Source organism: Lepus europaeus, chromosome 2 (assembly GCF_033115175.1).
Source record: "Lepus europaeus isolate LE1 chromosome 2, mLepTim1.pri, whole genome shotgun sequence".
In the NCBI taxonomy this organism is placed as follows: domain Eukaryota; kingdom Metazoa; phylum Chordata; class Mammalia; order Lagomorpha; family Leporidae; genus Lepus; species Lepus europaeus.
This window is the reverse complement of record NC_084828.1, coordinates 102940101-102959831: the sequence shown is the minus strand read 5'-3', so window position 1 is coordinate 102959831 and position 19731 is coordinate 102940101. Positions and strand designations below refer to the sequence as shown.

Here is a 19731-nt window from a genome sequence, read left to right as displayed (position 1 = left end):
CAGCATCCCATCTGGGTGCCATTTAGAGTCCTGGCTTCCTCACTTCTGATCCAGCTCTCTGCTATGGCCTGGGAAAGCAGCAGAGGATGGCCCAAGTCGATGGTCCCACATGGGAGACCTGAAAGAAGCTCCTGGCTCCTGGCTTTAGATAGGCCCAGCTCCAGCCATTGAGGCCATTTGGGGAGCAAACCAGCAAATGGAAGATCTCTCTCTCTCTCTCTCTGCCTGTACCTCTTTGTAACTCTTTCAAACAATTAAATTAAAAAAGTTATTCTAGTGTAAAGAAGTAGAAAGAAGGTAGAAGGAGAGGATGGATGTTTAGCCTAATGATTAAGATGCAGGCATCCCATGTCTGAGAGTTTTGGGATTGATACTAGGCTCTAGTACATGGGTCCCTGCCATGCACCTGGGGTATCTAGACAGTTTCTGGCTCTGGCTTCAGCCATGGCTGTTGTGGGCCTTTGAGTGTGAACCAGTGAATGAAATATTCATTCTCAACCTCTAACATTTAAACAAAAAATTTAAAATGTGGTGTTGGGAGGGAGAAGGACTGAAACTTTTTATTAAAAAAGACACTGAAAGATAAAATACAATTATATGAATAGGGTCAAATATCTGTCATGATGTCCAAGGGTACTGATTTCATACAGAGCAGTCTGAAAAACGTCACAGAGGCGGCTGAGAAAACAAAAATTTGCATTATAAAATATACACCATTAGGTTCAGGAGAAAATTAAAAACCAAACTGTATAACCAAGTAAAGATAACTGGAAGCTGAGAACACTGCAGCATGAGTTGTATGGTAAACACTTCGATGACTTGCCTGACTCACAAAATACATACAATGGTGACAGACTGCTGTAACCTAAAGGCACAAACATTCTTACTTTATTCCTTAAATAAAATGAGTCTGGATAGTACAAGTTATTTAGAAATATACCTCTAGCATAAAATATAATTTTATGTACCCAATGAGGGGCGTGTGTTCACTGTTACTGGTCTCATTTTGCACATGATAAAACTGCTTAAGAGGCTTAGAAAAATTAATTTTTCCAGGGTTATATAATTTTTAAAAATCTCAAAGCTAGGATCAAAATTTGTCTCCCTCATTCTTGACCCATGCAGCCTCCCTAACTTAAAAAGGGGTCCATTTATTACTCATTTACTTTTATTTAAACAAATTTACTGAGATTTAATTCACATAGCATACAATTTACTCATTTAAGGCACACAATTCAATGGTTTCTAGTATGTATTAATTTTTCAGCTCTGTGGTCAACTTTATGTAATATTCTTAACTCCCACAAATAAGAACATGTAGTATTCATCTTTCTGTGTCTAGCTTATTTCACTTAACACAATATCCTCTACTTCTATCCATGTTGCTGCAAATGACAGAATGTCATTCGATTGTTAAATAATATTGTCACAGATACATAATGCATTATTGATTCATCCATGAATGGACACCTCATAATAGCTTATCAAAGCTATTACTGCAAACAGTACTGTAATATACTGATTTCATTTCCTTCAGATACTGACCCTGTAGTGGGAAAGATGGATCCTATAGTAATTCTGTTTTTAGTTTTTGGAAGAATTTCTGCATATTGTTTTCCATATGGTTGTCCTAATTTATATCACCACCAATAATGTATCCACCTCCTCTCTCTCTGAATACCTGACAGTATTTTTTTGTTTTCTTGACAGGCAGAGTTAGACAGTGAAAGAGAGACAGAGAGAAAGGTCTTCCTTTTTCTGTTGGTTCACCCCCCAAATGGCCGCTATGGCCACCGCACTGCGCCAATCCAGAGCCAGGAGCCAGGTGTTTCCTCCTGGTCTCTCATGCAGGTGCAGGGCCCAAGGACTTGGGCCATCCTCCACTGCACTCCCGGGCCACAGCAGAGAGCTGGACTGGAAGAGGAGCAACGGGGCAGAATTTGGCGCCCCGACTGAGACTAGAACCTGGGGTGCCAGCACAACAGGCAGAGGATTAGCCAAGTGAGGCTCGGTGCCAGCTATTTTTGTCTTTTTAATTATAGGCATTCTAACTGGAATAGATGATACTTGTTATTGATTCACATTTCCTTTGACTAGTGATGTTGACCATCTTTTAACATACTATTGGCTTTCTGTATATCATTTTGCTAACTGTTTAATCAGGTCACTTGCCTATTTTTTTTTTTTCATTTTCAATTATCTTTATATACAGATGATCAATTTAGTATATATTAAGTAAAGATTTCATCAGTTTGCACCCACACAGAAACACAAAGTGTAAAATACTGTTTCAGTACCAGTTATAGCATTACTTCACATTGGACAACACATTAAGGACAGATCCCACATGAGAAGTAAGTACACAGTGACTCCTGTTGTTGACTTAACAATTTGACACTCTTGTTTATGGCGTCAGTAATCTCCCTAGGCTCTAGTCATGAGTTGCCAGGGCTATGGAAGCCTTTTGAGTTCGCCGACTTCCATCTTATTCCGACAGGGTCATAGTCAAAGTGGAAGTTCTCTCCTCCCTTCAGAGAAAGGCACCTCCTTCTTTGATGACTTGCCTATTTCTAAGTCTTACTTTCTATTATTTGGTGTCCAATTATTTGAGTTTCTTATAAATTCTCATTGTTATTTCTTGGTCAGATAAATAGTTTGCCAGTCTTTCCTCCATGCTCTACTTTATCTCTTTACTCTGTTGACTGCTTCCTTTGCTAGGCACAAACTACTTAGTTTGATATGGTCCCATTTTTTTGGTTATGTTTCTGTTGCCTGGGCTTCTGGAATCTTATCCAAAAAATTGTGTTGAAGTGTTTTTCCACTACTTTTCACATTTCATCATTTCAAGTTTTACATTTAGGCGGTTGATTCATTTAAAAATATTTTACATTTTCACGTTTTGGATTGATATTACATTTTTAAGTGGTACAATGGAATATGTCAACATACATGCAAAGCTTAAGTCAAACATACCAGGCAATCAACCTTTCCATTTCCTTATCTTTTGTAAATGGAGGCTACCAATCTGCTGTTCTAGTTCTTTATACAGAATATAATACCTCATCATGAGCCACAATCACCCCACTGTGCTGCAGAACACCAGAACCCATTATGTTCAACCTGCTATGTTTTGGTACCCATTATCCAATCTCCCATTTCTTTTCCCCTTCCCTTACTGATCTCTAGTAACAATGATTTTAAATTCAGATCAAACATACACACAGATTATTAGCATTAGTTTTAATTTCTACAAGTGAGATACAGTATGTGGTTTTGGGTTGAATTTGTAGTAGTAAGAGTCAAACTTCAAACTTCAGCAGATGGATGATTCATTTATTGGAGACTATTTTTCTAGCATAGGTTTTTGACTCTGCTGTCAAAGTTGGCTTTAGATGCATGTATTTTCTTCAGCAGATGGTTAGAGGTGTGTGTATTTACTTCAGCATAAGGTTATAGATGTGTGTATTTACTTTTGACTTTTCTATTCTATGCCACAGGTGTATGTGTTAGTTTTTATGTGATTACATTATTTTGGTTATTATGGCTTTGAGGTCAGCTATCACGGTAACTCCAGCTTTAATCCTTTCGGTCAGGATTGCTTTTGATTTTGAGATCTTTTATTGTTTCATATGAATTTTTTTTTTTTTTTAATTTTTGACAGGCAGAGTGGACAGTGAGAGAGAGACAGAGAGAAAGGTCTTCCTTTTGCCGTTGGTTCACCCTCCAATGGCCGCCGTGGTAGCGCGCTGCGGCCGGTGCACCGCGCTGTTCCGATGGCAGGAGCCAGGTGCTTCTCCTGGTCTCCCATGGGGTGCAGGGCCCAAGGACTTGGGCCATCCTCCACTTCACTCCCTGGCCACAGCAGAGAGCTGGCCTGGAAGAGGGGCAACCGGGACAGGATCGGTGCCCCGACCGGGACTAGAACCCGGTGTGCCGGCGCCGCAAGGCGGAGGATTAGCCTGTTGAGCCACGGCGCCGGCCATGAATTTTAGAATTGGGTTTTCGTTACCCTTCTAGTTTGGAAATTCTGAGTTGAGTTTTGTTTTTTGTTTTATAAGACTTTATTTACTTATTTGAGAGGTAGAGTTACTGACAGAGAGAGGAAGAGATAGTGAGAGAGGTCTTCCATCCTCGGGTTCCCTCTGCGGATGGCTGCAATGGCCAGAGCTGAGCCAATCTGGAGCCAGGAGACAGGAGCTTTTCCCGGGTCTCCCACATGGGTGCAGGGGCCCAAGTACTTGGGCCATCTTCTGCTGTTTTCCTGGGCCATAGCAGAGAGCTGGATCAGAGGAGTAGCAGCTGGGACTCAAATATGTACCCATGTGAGATGCTGGCACTGCAGGCAGAGGGTTGGCCTACTACTACACAGCACTGGCCTCTGCATTTCTATTCTTCTAGTAGTTACATTTAAATTTTAATATCCATACATAACTATAAATTTTTTTAAATATTTATTTGAGAGTCAAAGTTACACACACACACACACACAGAGGGAGCAGGGGGGGGGGGGAGGGAGAGGGAGAGAGAGAGAGGTCTTCCATCTGCTGGATCACTTCCCGACTGGCCGCAATGGCAGGAGCTGGGACGATCCGAAGCTAGGAGCCAGGAGCTTCCGGTCCGGGGACCTGGGCCATCTTCCACTGCTTTCCGGGCCACATCAAGAGCTGGATTGGAGATGGAGCAGCTGGGACTTGAACCGGCGCCCATATGGGATGCAGGCAGCAGCTTTACCCACTAGGCCACAGCACCAGCCCCCTTAACTATAATTTTTAAATGGAATTTAAACATTTGCATGTGTCAGGTCCTCAAAAAGGCAAGGTTCTTATTGCTCTTTACCCATCAAACAGCCTGCTCCACCCTTCTTCCTTGTTTTGGTTTTAGTGATTTAAAATATTTTAAGCTAATTATTTATGGTCAATTGTTAATTAAGCTGACCAACATATTGCATCACTTGTTGTGCCCACCATTGTTTCTTGCATCCCATTTCTTTCCTGTGGTTTTCTTTTCTCCTTTCCAGAGCACACCCTTCAGGGGTTTTCTGTTTGAAGATAGCATTGCTTACCTGGAACTCCTCTTTGTATATGAATCTATTGTGTGTGGATTGTTTGGTTGTTTTAAGAACACAAAATGACCTGTTAAAACTAATCAAGTGGGGCCAGCATTGTGGCATGATGGGTTGGGCTGCCACCTGCAGTGTTAGCATCCCATATCGGCACCAGTTTGAGTCCCGGCTGCTCCATTTCCGATCCAGCTCCCTACAAATGTGCCCAGGAAAGCAGTGGAGGATGGCCCAAGTGCTTGGGCCCCTGCACTCATGTGGGAGACCTGGAAGAAGCTCCTGGCTCCTGATTTCAGCCTGGTCTAGCCCTGGTCATTGCGGCCATTTGGGGAGTGAGCCAGTGGATGGAAGATATATCTTTTTCTTTCTTTCTCTCTCTCTTTCAAATAAACAAAATAAATCTTTAAATATCTAATCAAGTTAAAAATCATAGGGGGCTGGTGCTGTGGCACAGCAGGTTAAAGCCCCAGCCTGCAGTGTCAGCATCCCATATGGGTATCGATTTGAGTCCCAGCTGCTCCTCGTCTGGTCCAGCTCTCTGCTGTGGCCTGGGAAGGCAGTAGGAGATGGCCCAACTCCTTGGGGCCCCACACCCATGTGGGGGACCCAGAGGAAGCTCCTAGCTCCTGGCTCTGGATCAGTTCAGCTCTGGCCATTGCGGTCATTTGGGGAGTGAACCAGTGGAATGGAAGACCTCTCTCTCTGGCTCTACCTCTCTCTGTAACTCTGTCTTTCAAATAAATAAAATAATTCTTTTAAAAAAATCATAATATCCCAGGAGCTTGTACTGGTGCAGCTCAGCTAAATGTCCGACACAATTATCGCTGGTTCAGCCCTTCCCAGCCCGGCCCAGTCTTTTTTGGTTCTTGTGCTTCTTGCCTGCACAGTCTAAGAAGCCATTCCCAGCAGTAGCAGATGGACATCTCCTGGGGCTGGATTAGTGGTAGTGATCCAGCTCAGGTCCTGCATGTTACAGGTACTTCTGCCAAGAAGCTTTTATTCTAGAAAGGAACCAGAGACCCTTGGGACCCAGGGGAATGGGTCATCTGGCTTGAGTCCTAAACCCATGTCAGATGCTCTAGCTGTATAACTGAGCCTCATTTGTTCTTGTTGGTACCTTCCCTGAGCCTCAGTTTCTTCATCTGTAAAATAGGAATGACGTCACCAGCCTTGCAGGGCTGTTGTGCGGTGTCTCAGTAATGATGTAGAGTACTTAGTGCAGCACCCAGCACACAGATGTTTATGAATGGTTAATGGTTATTACATCCCCTGGCAGTCATTGAACACTTGAGTGAAAGCAGGAGCTACCACCAAAGACTTAGTTGAGGGGCCGGTGCTATGGTGCAGTGGGTAAAGCTGCTGCCTACAGTGCCAGCATTCCATATGGGCTCTGGTTGGAGTTCCAGCTGCTCCACTTCCGATCCAGCTCTCTGCTATGGCCTGGGAAAGCAGTAGAAGATGGCCAAAGTCCTTGGGCCCCTGCAACCACGTGGGAGACCTGGAAGAAGCTCCTGGATCCTGGCTTCGGATTGGCACAGCTCCGGCCATTGCAGCCAATTGGGGAGTGAACCAGAGGATGGAAGGGAACCAGCAGATGGAAGACACCTCCTCCCTCCCTCTCTCTGTAACTCTTTCAAATAAATAAATAAATCTTAAAAAAAAAAAAAAAAAGAATTGGGTTTTATTTTCTATTTCAGTGAAGAATTCCATTGGTATTTTCTGGGGGAAATGCATCAAATCTGTAAACCACTTTGGTTGGCATCAACATTCTATTGATTTTTCCAAATCACAAACATGAAATATCTTTTGATTTTTTTGTGTGTCCTTACCAGTTTCCTGTTCAGCACAATCTTGACTATGGATATGTCATACATATAACCTTTACTGTGTTGAAAAACATTTTCACTGTACCTAACTAACGCTTTATATTTTTATTGGGGGGGAGGGGAGGGGGAGGTCATCCAGCTGCTGCTTTACTCCCTAAATGAATGCAACATCTAGGGTTGGGCTCGCCCAAAACCAGGAGACAGGAACTCAGTTTGAGTCTCCCATGTGAATGGCAAGGACCCATATACCTACTTCCAAACCAGGGTGCACTTTCGTAGAAAGCTAGAACTGAAAGTCAAGCCAGGACTTAAACCCAGGCACTGTTAACATGGTTTGTAGGCATCCAAGCAGCACCTTAACCAATGCATTAAAGTCTGCTCCTGTGTGGAATTTTATTAGGATGCTTATGCAGAACCTATTGAGATGATCACTTCTTTTTGTATTCCATTCTACTGATGTGATGTACTGAACTTACAGATTTATGTATGCTGAACCATCCTTGCATCCCTGGGATGAACCACTTGATCATGGTGTATGATCTGTTTCATGTGCTCTTATTTCTGATGCTAGTATTTCATTGAGAATTTTTGCATGTTATGTTTTATCAGGGTTACGGTATTTAGTTTACTTTTGTGGTTGTAAATGTATCTGCTTTCTGTATTAGGGTAACACTGGCTTCATATAATGAACTTGGAAGTCTTCCTTCATTTTGAATTTTCTAGAATATTTTGAAAAGAATTGGTGTTAATCCTTTAAAATTTTGGTATAATTCAGTAGTGAAGCCTTCCAGTCCTAGGCTTTCCTTTGTTGGGACACTTTCTATTACTGATTCAATTCTGGCATTTGTTATTGGTCTGTCAAGGTTCTTTATATATTCATCATTCAATCTTGGTAGTTTGTATATGCCCAGAATCAATTTTTTCTAGGTTTTCCAAATTCTTGGGGTGAGGTAGGGTGGGGATATATTTTACAGGAGCCCCTAATGAGCCTTTTGTACTTCTGTGCTATCAGTTGTAATATCTGAGTTTTTCTGATCTTATTTATTTGGGTATTTTATTATTCTTGGTTATCTAGCTAAACATTTGTCAATTTGGTTTACCTTTTCAAAAAACCAATTCTTGGCCGGCGCCGTGGCTTAACAGGCTAATCCTCCGCCTTGCGGCGCCGGCACACCGGGTTCTAGTCCCGGTTGGGGTGCCAGATTCTATCCCGGTTGCCCCTCTTCCAGGCCAGCTCTCTGCTATGGCCCGGGAGTGCAGTGGAGGATGGCCCAAGTGCTTGGCCCCTGCACCCACATGGGAGACCAGGAGAAGCACCTGGCTCCTGCCTTCGGATCAGCGAGATGCACCGGCCGCAGCAGCCATTGGAGGGTGAACCAACGGCAAAAAGGAAGACTTTTCTCTCTGTCTCTCTTTCTCTCACTATCCACTCTGCCTGTCCAAAAAAAAAAAAAAAAAAAGTCTTTAAAAAAAAAATAAACCAATTCTTCACTGAGCTCTTAAGTTCTATAAGTAGCCTATTTATTTCTGCTCTCATTTTTATTTCTTCCCTTCTACTGACTTTTGTATGTACTTGCTTTTCTAGTTCTTTGAAATGCATCCTTAATTTGTTATTAAATTCTTTTAAGATGTAGGCATTTGATTCCATAAACTTTCCTCTTGACGAGCACCTATTTCTGGATCATGGGTGTTCCCACATTTTCATTACTGTCAATTATGCTATTATCAACACTGCCATGTAAATAACTCTTCAGGTTCCTGCATACAACCCTTTTGAATATACACTGACAAATGAAACTGCTGTGTCACATGGTAATTCTATGTTCTGCTTTTTGAAAAACTGCCATGTTATTTTCCATAGTGGCTGTATCATTTTACACATCAGCTAGCAAAATAAAAAGCTCTACGTGCCCATATGTACTTATTTTCTGGCATCCTAAAAGGTGTATCTCATTGTAACTCACCTAGCCAAAAAAAAATGCTTAATGCTTCATGTTAAGAATATGCATGGGAACTGGCAACATCCATCATATAGCAGGTTAAGCTGCAGCCTGCAATGCCAGCATCCCACATGAAGACCAGTTCCTGTTCAGATGCAGCTCCCAGCTAATTTCCCTGCCTAGGAAAGACACTGAAGATGGTCCAAGCACTTGAGCCATGATATCCTTGTGGGAGACCAGGATGGAGTTCCAAACTCCTGGCTTAAGTCTGGTACAGCCCTGGCTGTTGTGCTCATTTGGGGAGCTAATCAGCAGATGGAAAGTATCTCCCTCCTAACACCTCCATCTCTGCCTTCCAAATAAAATGATAATTTAGAAACATGGTATACTTCCATTTCTGGCTAAGATGGAATAACAGGGGTCAGAATTATCTCCTGTCCAAACAATCAAAAATATTTCAAACTATATAAAGTAATTGTTCATTACACTACACATCAGGCAAGGAAAGACAATAGTCACTGAAAGAAGGTCAATGAAATTAAATGTGTCATTATAATTGCCAAGAGTTTACAATCTGGAGAAAATGTCCAGGTCTTCAATGGAACTTCCGAGTTGAAGATACAAAATTGAGAGTCTGGGGAGATCAAGGCAGTTAGAATTCACAGAACAGAGTTCTAAAGCTCTGCAGTAGGTCCTATTCTAATATTTGTTGAGTACTAATCAGCTCAATTATGAGAAGAAACTAGCTGAAAGTAGAAAAGCAGCACTGAAAAGTATCAGAAGAAATAATGCCTGCTACTCAAGGCTGGGAAGAATACCTACATTCACAAGTTAGACTAGAAAACTTCGTAATTCATGGAACACAGGTTAGAGTAAACCCAAGATTCTAACCTCAGTAATGATGTAATAATTATTCCTACACTGAGTACTGTTTCTGTGATACTTAACAAGTCTTACAGGCAAGATCCAAAGGGATCAACCATTTCCAAATAATGTAATGCTGTCCCAGAACACATTTCACAAATATTTGTAATATAAAAGTATCAAGCAACCTACAAGATAAAAGTTATTGTCTTAGTTCCAGTCAAAAGTAACCAAGCAAGGAGCCCATGTTGTGGCCTAGGAGGGTTAAGCCTCTGCCTTTGATGCCAGCATCTTATATGGGTACCAGTTGAAGACCTGGCTGCTCCACTTCTAATCCAGCTCCCTGCTGATGCACCTGGGAAATCAGAGGAAGATGACCCAAATTCTTGGGCACCTTCCTTCAGCCTGGCCCATCCCTGCCACTGAAGCCATTTGGGGACTGAACCAACAGAAAAACAGGCTGAACAGAAAAGGCAAATAGATATGGAATAAATTTAAACCTAACCCTATCAAAAATTACATTAAATGTGAATGGCCTAAATATTGTAACTAAAAGAGATTACAGACTGAATGAACAAGAATCAACTGGAAGCTTCACCTATGTAAAATACACTTCAAATATAAAGACATCAACAGATGGAAAGTAAAGTGATAAAGAAAATAAATATACACAATGCCAACTCTAACAACAAGAAATCTGGAGTGGCTATATGAATATCAGACAATGCAGATTTCAAAGAACAGCACATAAACTGGAAGAAACAGGGTGATTAACATAATAAAGACTGATTTACCATAAAGAGGATACATTTCTAAATATTCATGCATCTAATAAATGTTTTAAAATGCCATGCAATGAAAACTAACAAAGCTTCAAAGATTTTGATGGCTTTCCTCACAAACTGATAGAATCAGCATATAGAAAATTAGCAACACTTTTATAAAAGAGTGAATTAAATGACACTGGATTAAATTAGAAATCAATTTAGAAAGATATCTGAAAATTTTCCAAATATTCAGAAACTAGGTAATGCACCTGGGCCAAAAACATCAGTTGTATACCATGCAACAAGGAATACTCTCTTGGCAGTCAAACTGATCAGATTTAGAATCAGATTAAGTATTTCTTGAAAGAGAAACCCATATAAAATACCTAAGTTCCAACAAAACTAGGTGAGCTTTTTTTTTTTTTTTCTTAATTTCATGGATTGATTTAGATCCATCAATCCAATGAGGAAGTGACAACACTCCCTAAATTTATGGTTTATAAAGTATTTTCATATACATTGTGATGGTTCAGCCTCAGAACAGATATTGTTATTATCCCTCACTTTCAGATAGTGAAAACATGGTTTAGAAAAGTTTAAAGTAACTTGCTCTGCCTGAAAGCTTATTAAGTGGGGGTAGAATTGACATTCAAACCTTAAACTTCTGATTCAAAAATTCATGCTCTCTCCATTAAATAATACTGCTGTAATTGAACCAGAGTGCAAATGATTTTTTATGGTATATTTCTCAGGAAGCATTTAATGGTCCTCTGACAATTAACAATTGGAGTGGCATAGAACATCAGTGACTGAAAGGGCTACTACCAAGATTGATATTTGAGATTTCAAGACTTGAAATGAAATAGATGCTGTTAAAAGTTTAATTAGAAAAACTGCAGAAAGTTACAGATTTAGTATAAATTATGAAGATTTACCTGAATGAAAAGGAAACTGCTGCTTGGCTTCACCAGTATGTGCATCCCAAATAATTGTTGTCTGAGATTAAAAGAAAAAAGTCATTATGAAATTAAAAGCTTACCAAAAATGCATAATTATATGCTTAACTGTATTATAGCAACATGAAATGTCAGAGTAGACTTAATTTTAAACACTTATTTTATCCCCGATAGTACCACAAGGCTCTACAATTCATTTGAGGGAAAGAGATGAGGAGGATGACTATTAGGCAGTGTAATTTTTCCCTGGTGATGCTTCACCAGTTATCTTTCTTCATACTAACAATTACTAGTTACCACCAAACCACTACTAGGCATTGTATTAGAAGGCCTGATATGTTCCATTTCAACAGTACATTCACTATATCCTAATAGCTGTTTAGCTATGAGAAGGTAAATTCCTGGTTGAAATTAAAATCAGCTAGCTGTCAATATCAAACGACTGTTAAAGTTAACATTTACAAGACAAGAAAACTGAGGCCGATGCCATGGTATAGTGGGTGAAGCAGCCACCTGCAATGTCAGCATCCCATATGGGTGCCAGTTCGAGTCCCGGCTGCTCCACTCTTGATCCAGCTCTGCGCTATAGCCTGGGAAAGCAGTGGAGGGTGGCTCAAGTCATTGGGCCCCTGCATCCATGTGGGAGACCTGGAGGAAGCTCCTGGCTCAAATGGGCGCAGCTCTGGCCACTGTGGACATTTAGGGAGTGAACCAGTGGATGGAAGACCTCTCTATTTCTCTCTGCCTCTCTTTTACTCTGCTTTTCAAATAAATAAAAAAACTTTAAAAAAAAAAAAAAAACCACAACCAGAGAATTTGACGATATTTAAAACAGGGCCCTCAAGTACTACTGAGTGACTATTAACAGGGCTTCTCTTCTTCCTAGCCCCCTTTACTTTTCTTCCCTTATTCACTGTTTACTAAACATAAAGCCTCAACCAATTTCTCTCCACCTTCCTATGTGATCTACACACAATTGTTAGCATGACCCCCCCTAAAGTAAGATTAGAATCTTAAAACTGTACTTTTCCTTGAGGAGGTGTTTTAAGATGAGATGAGCTAAGAAAAAGGAGGAGGCCCTATTTGCAACCCATCCAAATTCACCAACTTACTTAAATGAAGAAAGCCAGAAAGGCCCTGAATTTTTTAGTTTCAACCAAGCACCAAGCATTCGTGTACCAGGCTCTAGCTTCTCCCATGGAATCATTCCAAAGCCACATTCACTGATAAGATTAACTAGAAATTGTAGAAGGTAGACCAATAGGTGTAGGAGGTATGCATGCATTACGGCTCAAATTCCAGCAATAACAATGAGGGGTCAGTCAGAGAAGAGACAAAGGGTATTTTGATGCGCAGATCCAGAAATGAGCTAATCAAAAATCTAAAAAAGGATTTCTATCACTATCATATATCCAAACTTGAATTTCCCAAATGTGAATGTTTTGCTTATGTGATTGACAGAGATGGGAAAATGTTACTTTCAATTTTAGTCATTAAGACACTAAACTTTATAGAATTTAGTTTAAAATGATTTTACCTTGTCTACTCCAGCACTTAGGATGAAATTTCCTTTCTTATTCCATTTTAATGCAAATATAGGGCCTTTATGCTGTCCTAAGGTGCTGGCAAGATTACCTACATTTCAAAAAAGAAACACATTAAAATTACTTCAAAGCTAATTAGATCAATAATTAAGCAAGAGGGAAAATGTTTCATTTACCATCTTTAGTCCATATTCTGGCAAATCCGTCATATGAACCAGTTGCTAGAAGTGTGCCTTCACTCTGTGAGGAGAAACAAATTTCTTTCATTATATATTACACAAGTTTTTTATACATGGCTAAACAAAAAGGGTACATGCATGATTCAAACAATATTGCCATTTCAGATGATCATTCTTAAAACATGGAATGCATCTTTCCTTTGTTAATCCTTTTCTACTGTGAAGTATGTATTTATCCCCCCCGCAAAAAAAAAAAAAAAAAACACAAAACCTAAAAACAACAAAAAAATTATCAAGCACCAAAAAACAACAGCTCAAGGAAAAGACCCAGAAAAGAGTGATGAGTGATGGCTGATTTTACAGTTATTGAAGAGAGGACTACTTTTTATCAGGAAAAACCCTTGCCTTGATAAACGGTATAATAAAATGTTATTTACACAAATGTAAAATTTATAGATAGCTGTATTGCTGGGATGAGTACTTTGAGATACAGATAAAAACCCTGCCATACTTGGCATACAACATTACCTACAACAGACTTCTCAAGCCATTCACTGTACAGTAAGTGAAACATACACAACGGTTCTGGGAACAGACTCAGTTCTGCTAGGAATGCCGAAGGAAGATAGAGCCATGCTGAAGCTAACGGCCAAAGTTTATTTCCAAATCCTTCACTATGCCAAGGTTCCTTTAACTATCAGTCTCCAAATGTTTTAGTCCATGGACCACAAAACAAGGAAAAGAACACTTCAAAGATCAGATATCTCATAGGCTCTTGCTTTAGCCATGGTAAAGAACGATTTATCAAGGAGTTTTATCCCTTTTAGTGGAAACTTCAAGTTCACAATGAATAATACATTTCTGAAAAGCCTACACTTTCCAAAACTTAACATGCTGTACAGAAACATAAATCAACATTCATTACCATCCTCTTCAGTATAAACTGTGGGTTTCATTAACTTAACAGGTCACTGGGCAAGAGCATAAAAAACTGCAATTTTTGATCTAAGATTACAGTAAGGGCCCATATTAACAAGATAATTCTGCCTTCTGATCCTACAATAAAAGAATACTGTGATGTGCTAAGCCCTTTTGAACTTTGAGAACTGTCAATATGTACTTTATAGGAGGGGAAGGGTAAGTGCATTGTTGGCGATTTTGGAAACCAACAACAAAAAGACCTAGCTTTGTGTTCTGGAAGAATTCCACAGAACCTGAGAACTTTAGCTGAAGCAATCACTTTTGAACACTGATTCTTTGGAATAAGATTTAGAAGATGCTTTGGGTTTGGGCAGTCCTACAGGAAGTTCTTAGAGGCCAGAGGAGAAAAGGCCACGTGACGCTTCATATTCTTTGAGAAGCTCAAAGTCTAAGAGGTCTGGGAGTGGGGTGGGGTTGTTCTATATTTTAAACTGAAAGGGTGAAGATCTACTAACAGAATAGCCAAGTTATCCTGAAAGATGCTAAATCATTTACAGAAGCAGAACAGCTGAATAAATCATGAGAGGAAACCATCTTAACGGTCCCTAAAATGTAGCTGGCAATGAAGTTTTATCAGTTTGCAACATAATGAGAAAAAAAAGAATGGAATTTTGGTATACAGATTTATTTTATTTCTCAAGAAAGGAGTCAGGTGTTAAGTTGTTGCATGTTACTATGCTAAAGATTTTCTATTACCTTATCCATATAGGTGCCACTTTCATACTTCTATTTTATATGTATGCAGTAGTTAACAACTCCTGGGTAAAATTGAAGAGCCGGAAGTTGAACCTAGTGTACTATAGGGCCAGTCCTTGTTGGTACTAGTGAAATCCAGTAATATTTGAACAAGAGAAAACCCTACCACCAGTGTGAGGCTTGAGAGGCTAAGCATTTTGGTACCACGTCTACCACAGACCATAGAGTGATACTCACGTTCCAATCTAGAGAAGTTACATCCTTGTTGCTCGGAACATCTTGCCCTCCTTCTCGTATGCAATGTCTCAGTACTAATTGTGTGGAGCCACTGGTACTGTTTTCACTAAGATTCCATATTCTTGCTGTTGAGTCTCCAGACCTACAAAGTATGCAATTTATTTTAAATCCTTATAACATGCTCAAGTACCCTGGAATCAAAGCAACATGTTTACATTGTATTACTTATAAAGCAAATAAAGACCAGACTACCATGGATTTCCATTTCCAGTATTTTTCCCTTCTACATCTTGGTACTCCCAACTGAAATATTTTATGCCTTCTAAAATTACTTCATGAAGGAATAAAGATTTACAGAAGCAAAATTACTGACTGCAAACAACCAACAATAAAAAAACTAAAAAACCTAAGTAATATATTTATAAAATGCTTTAACAGTTCAATAAGATATTCTAGAAAGCCAGTTTAATACCAGTTGAGAAACATACCCTGATGCCAGGAGATCACTAACAGGGTTCCAGGCACAGATGAAAACTTCAGATTCATGGCCCCGTAACACAACTGCTTTATTAGGAGGGATTTCAACATCCCCATCCACTTCCATCATATCAGTATGATTATCTGCATCACGAGAAACAAGTGGAAAATTCCACTTAGGTAATATTACAACATCCTTGGGGGGTAGGGTGAGGTAAGAATTCAAAACCAGCAAAACCTTCCTTTACAACGCATAATGTTATATTTTTCACCATATCAGATTAAGGTAAACATGACTACACAGTGTTATTCATGAAATATATACTTCTATATTTAGTTAACTATGACTATACTATTTTTTTTAACTTTTATTTAATGAATATAAATTTCCAGTGTATACTATTTTTTAAAGCTTATGTATGTGCACAGGAGTGTGTGTTTAGAGAGGTGGTAGGGAGAGGATGACTGTGAACGGTTAAAACACAAACATGGCTAAAATGATGACACAGTTTGAATTAAATATACATGTACCAGTCCTATTCCAAGTTTCTGCCAGTAGGGGTTGCTGATATCATTCATATAACATTAGAGCTGCTTTTCTATCTCAGTGCCAGAACTTAATATTTTATTAGTTCATAACTAGCATTGCAAATTTTATTTAGAAATCAAATGAAGAGGCAAAAATTCACTTCATAGTGCAAAAAGGTTTCTAAATATTTTAAAAGGAAAAATAATGTGGATTCAAACATATCTAGCTTTTGGGAGCTTTAGATGGAAAACCTAAAGTGTGTGAGACAAGCTACAGGAGCAAATCGGTATTAAATAAATAGATAAATATTTTCAATTTAGAAGATAGAACATTCTTACAAAGCTAGATATTTCTCCTGAAAAACACTTAGCTCACTTGCTATAGTGTGCGCTCCATTCTCCTCCCCATTTGCTGTGTTTTCTCCATTTTTTGCAGATCCTTGTGGGTTAGTTGCAGCTGCGGCAGCTGCAGCAGCTGCTGCCTGTTGCTGTGCAAGCTTATCTCTATAAGCTTGTTGTCTTGTTTGCACTACATCAGGCATTACGGCATCTATCAGGGACAGAGACTCTATTGGTCGACCATCAAACAAGGTACCATCCTGGATTTGGAAAATTGTGAGAGAAGAAAAACAAAAGATAACAATTAGAGTTATTCCCGTACATACAAATCAATTGCAGAAATGAAAACACTCATACTGGACACACATAAGAAGGAAAGGAATTGGGAGGAAAAGCAAAAGGGAACCACCAACAGGTAATTGCAAGTTGCTGTTTAAATTTTCATTTTCACTTAGTTCATGTTCTTAAATGTTGGGAGATATAACTGCAATATAACAGAAGTCACTGCTGAAAATTGGAAGGGATGTAGGTCAGAGGACAAAAATGTTTATGAATTAAGATTCTAAAATTTTGTTAGTCAAAAGCAGTGACCAGTACAGAACAGTTCATATAAGAGGCGAGAACTGTTTGTTACACTGTGGTAAACAGTCAGCTCTCTGTATCCAGATTCAACCAAGAATGAATAGAAGCATGAATGTCAGTATTGAACACATACAGATTTTTTCCCATGGCCATTATTCTACCAACAATACACTTTAACTATTTACCTACCATTTACATTGTAGTAGGGACTGTAAGTAGAGGGGATTTAAAGCATATGGAAGGATGCACATGCGTTATATGCAAATACTAAAACCATTTTAATATTTGAGTCAGGGACCTGAACATCCATAAATTTGGATATGGGAGGAAGAGGGTTCTAAAATCAATCCTTCGCTGATACCAAGGGATAACCATTTCTCTTAAAAACTAAAAACTTTCCGGGGCTGGCGCTATGGCATAGTGGGTAAAGCCGCCACTTGCCATGCTGGCATCCCATTTGGGTGCTGGCTCAAGTCCCAGCTGCTCCACTTCCAGTCCAGCTCACTGCTGTGGCCTGGGAAAACAGTAGAGGGTAGCACATATGCTTGGGTCCCTGCACCCACTTGAGAGACCTGGAGGAAGCTCCTGGCTCCTGATCAGCTCAGCTCCTGCTGTTTTAGTCATTTGGGAAGTGAACCAGTGGATGGAAGACCTCTCTCTCTGCCTCTCCTTTTCTCTCTGCGTTAACTCTTTCAAATAAATAAATCTTTAAAAAAAAAAATAAAGAACATTTAAATTAAAAGAAAAAAACTTTCTAAAAAGGTTTCTCGGATTCAAAAGCTTCCTGCAGTTTCACTAAAATATTAAAGCAGAAATCAACTTCAAATATTGTGCTCTACAATCATCTCATTTTATTAATGTTACATACAAGCACACTTGTGAGGCTCCCACAGAGTTGTTGAAGTTGCACAGCTAATCACAGGAAAATGGGATCTCTTAACAGTGCTATTCAGACTATGATTCAAAGGCCAAAAGAACTGCTATCACCTGGTATTTTGTTGGAACTGTAGACTAAAACCTACAGAATTCAAAATCCCTGAAAGAAGGGCCAGTGCTGTGGTGCAGCAGGTAAAGCTGCCACCTGCAGTGCCGACATCCCATATGGGCGCTGGTTCAATTCCCAGCTGCTCCGCTTCCAACCCAGCTCTCTGGTATGGCCTAGGAAAGCAGTAGAAGATGGCCCAAGTCCTTGGGCCTTTGCACCCTCATGGGGGAGACCCGGAAGAATCTCCTGGCACCTGACTTTGGATTGCCCCAGCTCCAGCTGTTGTGGCCATTTTGGGAGTGAACCAGTGGACCGACCTCCCTCCCTCCCTCTCTCTAACTCTGCCTTTGAAATCAATCAATCAATCAATCAATCAATCTTTTAAAAAAAAAAAAAAAAAGTCTGGAGGTAGAAAAATTAAAAAAGAATTCCCCAAAGGCAGGCTGAGGAACCAGTGTGTTAACAAGCTTTCTGGGTGAGTCTCACCTGCACTAACATTTAAGAAGTAGCATCATAACTCAGACTAGTGCTCTTCAATTTTTTTTTTAAAGATTTATTTGAAAGTCAGAGTTACAGAGAGAGAGAAAGTCAGAAACACAAACAAATACTCAATTCTGCCATAAGCAGCCACAGACAACACATAAATTGGCTAGAACGTGCCTATGTGAAACCTGGTTCACTTAAGCCAGTGAACTGATAATCTAGTGGTGTGAATATGCTACGGTGATTACACAGCACATCTTTCTAAATTGCCAACTGTCATAGAATACTTGAGAAATAGGAAGCAGCACTTTAACTTATAAACAGCTAAAAATATACAAACATCCATACAGATACAGAGTACTAGTTTACAAGCTGTTTTCCAGCTAAAAGAAGACTTCATCTCTGGTGAGCAGCAAAACTTGCCTATCACTCTTTGCAATAAAGCATACAAGGGCACTTCAAAATGTTCACTGAAAATGGAGTTAAAATGATAATTTTCTGTTTAAGAAAAACTGAAAGCCACACATAGAAAAGGTCCTCAAAAGTTTATGAAAAATGTGTGTAATGGAAAAAAATTCCAAACTAAATTTATCTTGTAATTCCATCTTTCCATAAACATTATCAAGTACCTTCATATTTTAGAAAGAAAAATGCTAACAGGTAATCAAGACACATTAAATTTAGTATTAGTGGGTTTCCAAATCATAGAAAAGAAAATCCTAAAATAATAAAATATATTTTGGTATACTATATAATTGTAGCAATAAATGCTAATGTAAAAAACAAAGATGCTTGACTTCTAATAATATATACAAGGGAACATGTTAATTCCTGAAATGAAAATATGGGGAAAAACTCCATCTGAGGTTTGACTTGTGAATCCTGGACATACATGAAAATTTTAAGTTGTAATGGGAAATTTATAAAACTTTCTGTAGAAAGACCAGACACTAGGAATTCATTACTCCAAGTTTTGCAGACTATATGGTCTCTGCCACAACTACTCAATTCTGCCATAAGCAGCCACAGACAACATGTAACAAAATGTGACTGCAGGATTTGAACCTGACACTTGAACTGAACACACTACTTGTGAATAGACCTTACAAGCAATGGCACAGAGTTGTTTTCAATTATATACTAGTTCCAAAATCAGGATACATCCAAATAATGTTGACAGTTTCAAATTTTCAGGCCATTAATTTAGTCTCAGCATTCTACAACACAATGCCTTTTTGTTAATGATAATGATTTCTTATGTTTACTTACAAAAATATATTAGGGGAAA

At 39.3% G+C, this 19731-nt stretch overlaps 1 protein-coding gene across 7 annotated transcripts in view; it reads right to left on the bottom strand.

Annotated features, from left to right (window-relative positions):
• The window catches only part of TBL1XR1 (TBL1X/Y related 1), a 182632-nt gene that overhangs the window by 17628 nt on the left and 145273 nt on the right, over nt 1-19731 (bottom strand). For all 7 annotated transcript variants that reach the window (XM_062211667.1, XM_062211671.1, XM_062211650.1 and 4 more), the window contains 6 exons: nt 16431-16653; nt 15538-15670; nt 15050-15191; nt 13133-13196; nt 12950-13047; nt 11392-11452 (listed from right to left, as the gene is read on the bottom strand). In XM_062211667.1, coding sequence (XP_062067651.1) covers nt 11392-11452; nt 12950-13047; nt 13133-13196; nt 15050-15191; nt 15538-15670; nt 16431-16653 — 721 coding nt within the window. The remainder of the gene's footprint in view (nt 1-11391; nt 11453-12949; nt 13048-13132; nt 13197-15049; nt 15192-15537; nt 15671-16430; nt 16654-19731) is intronic.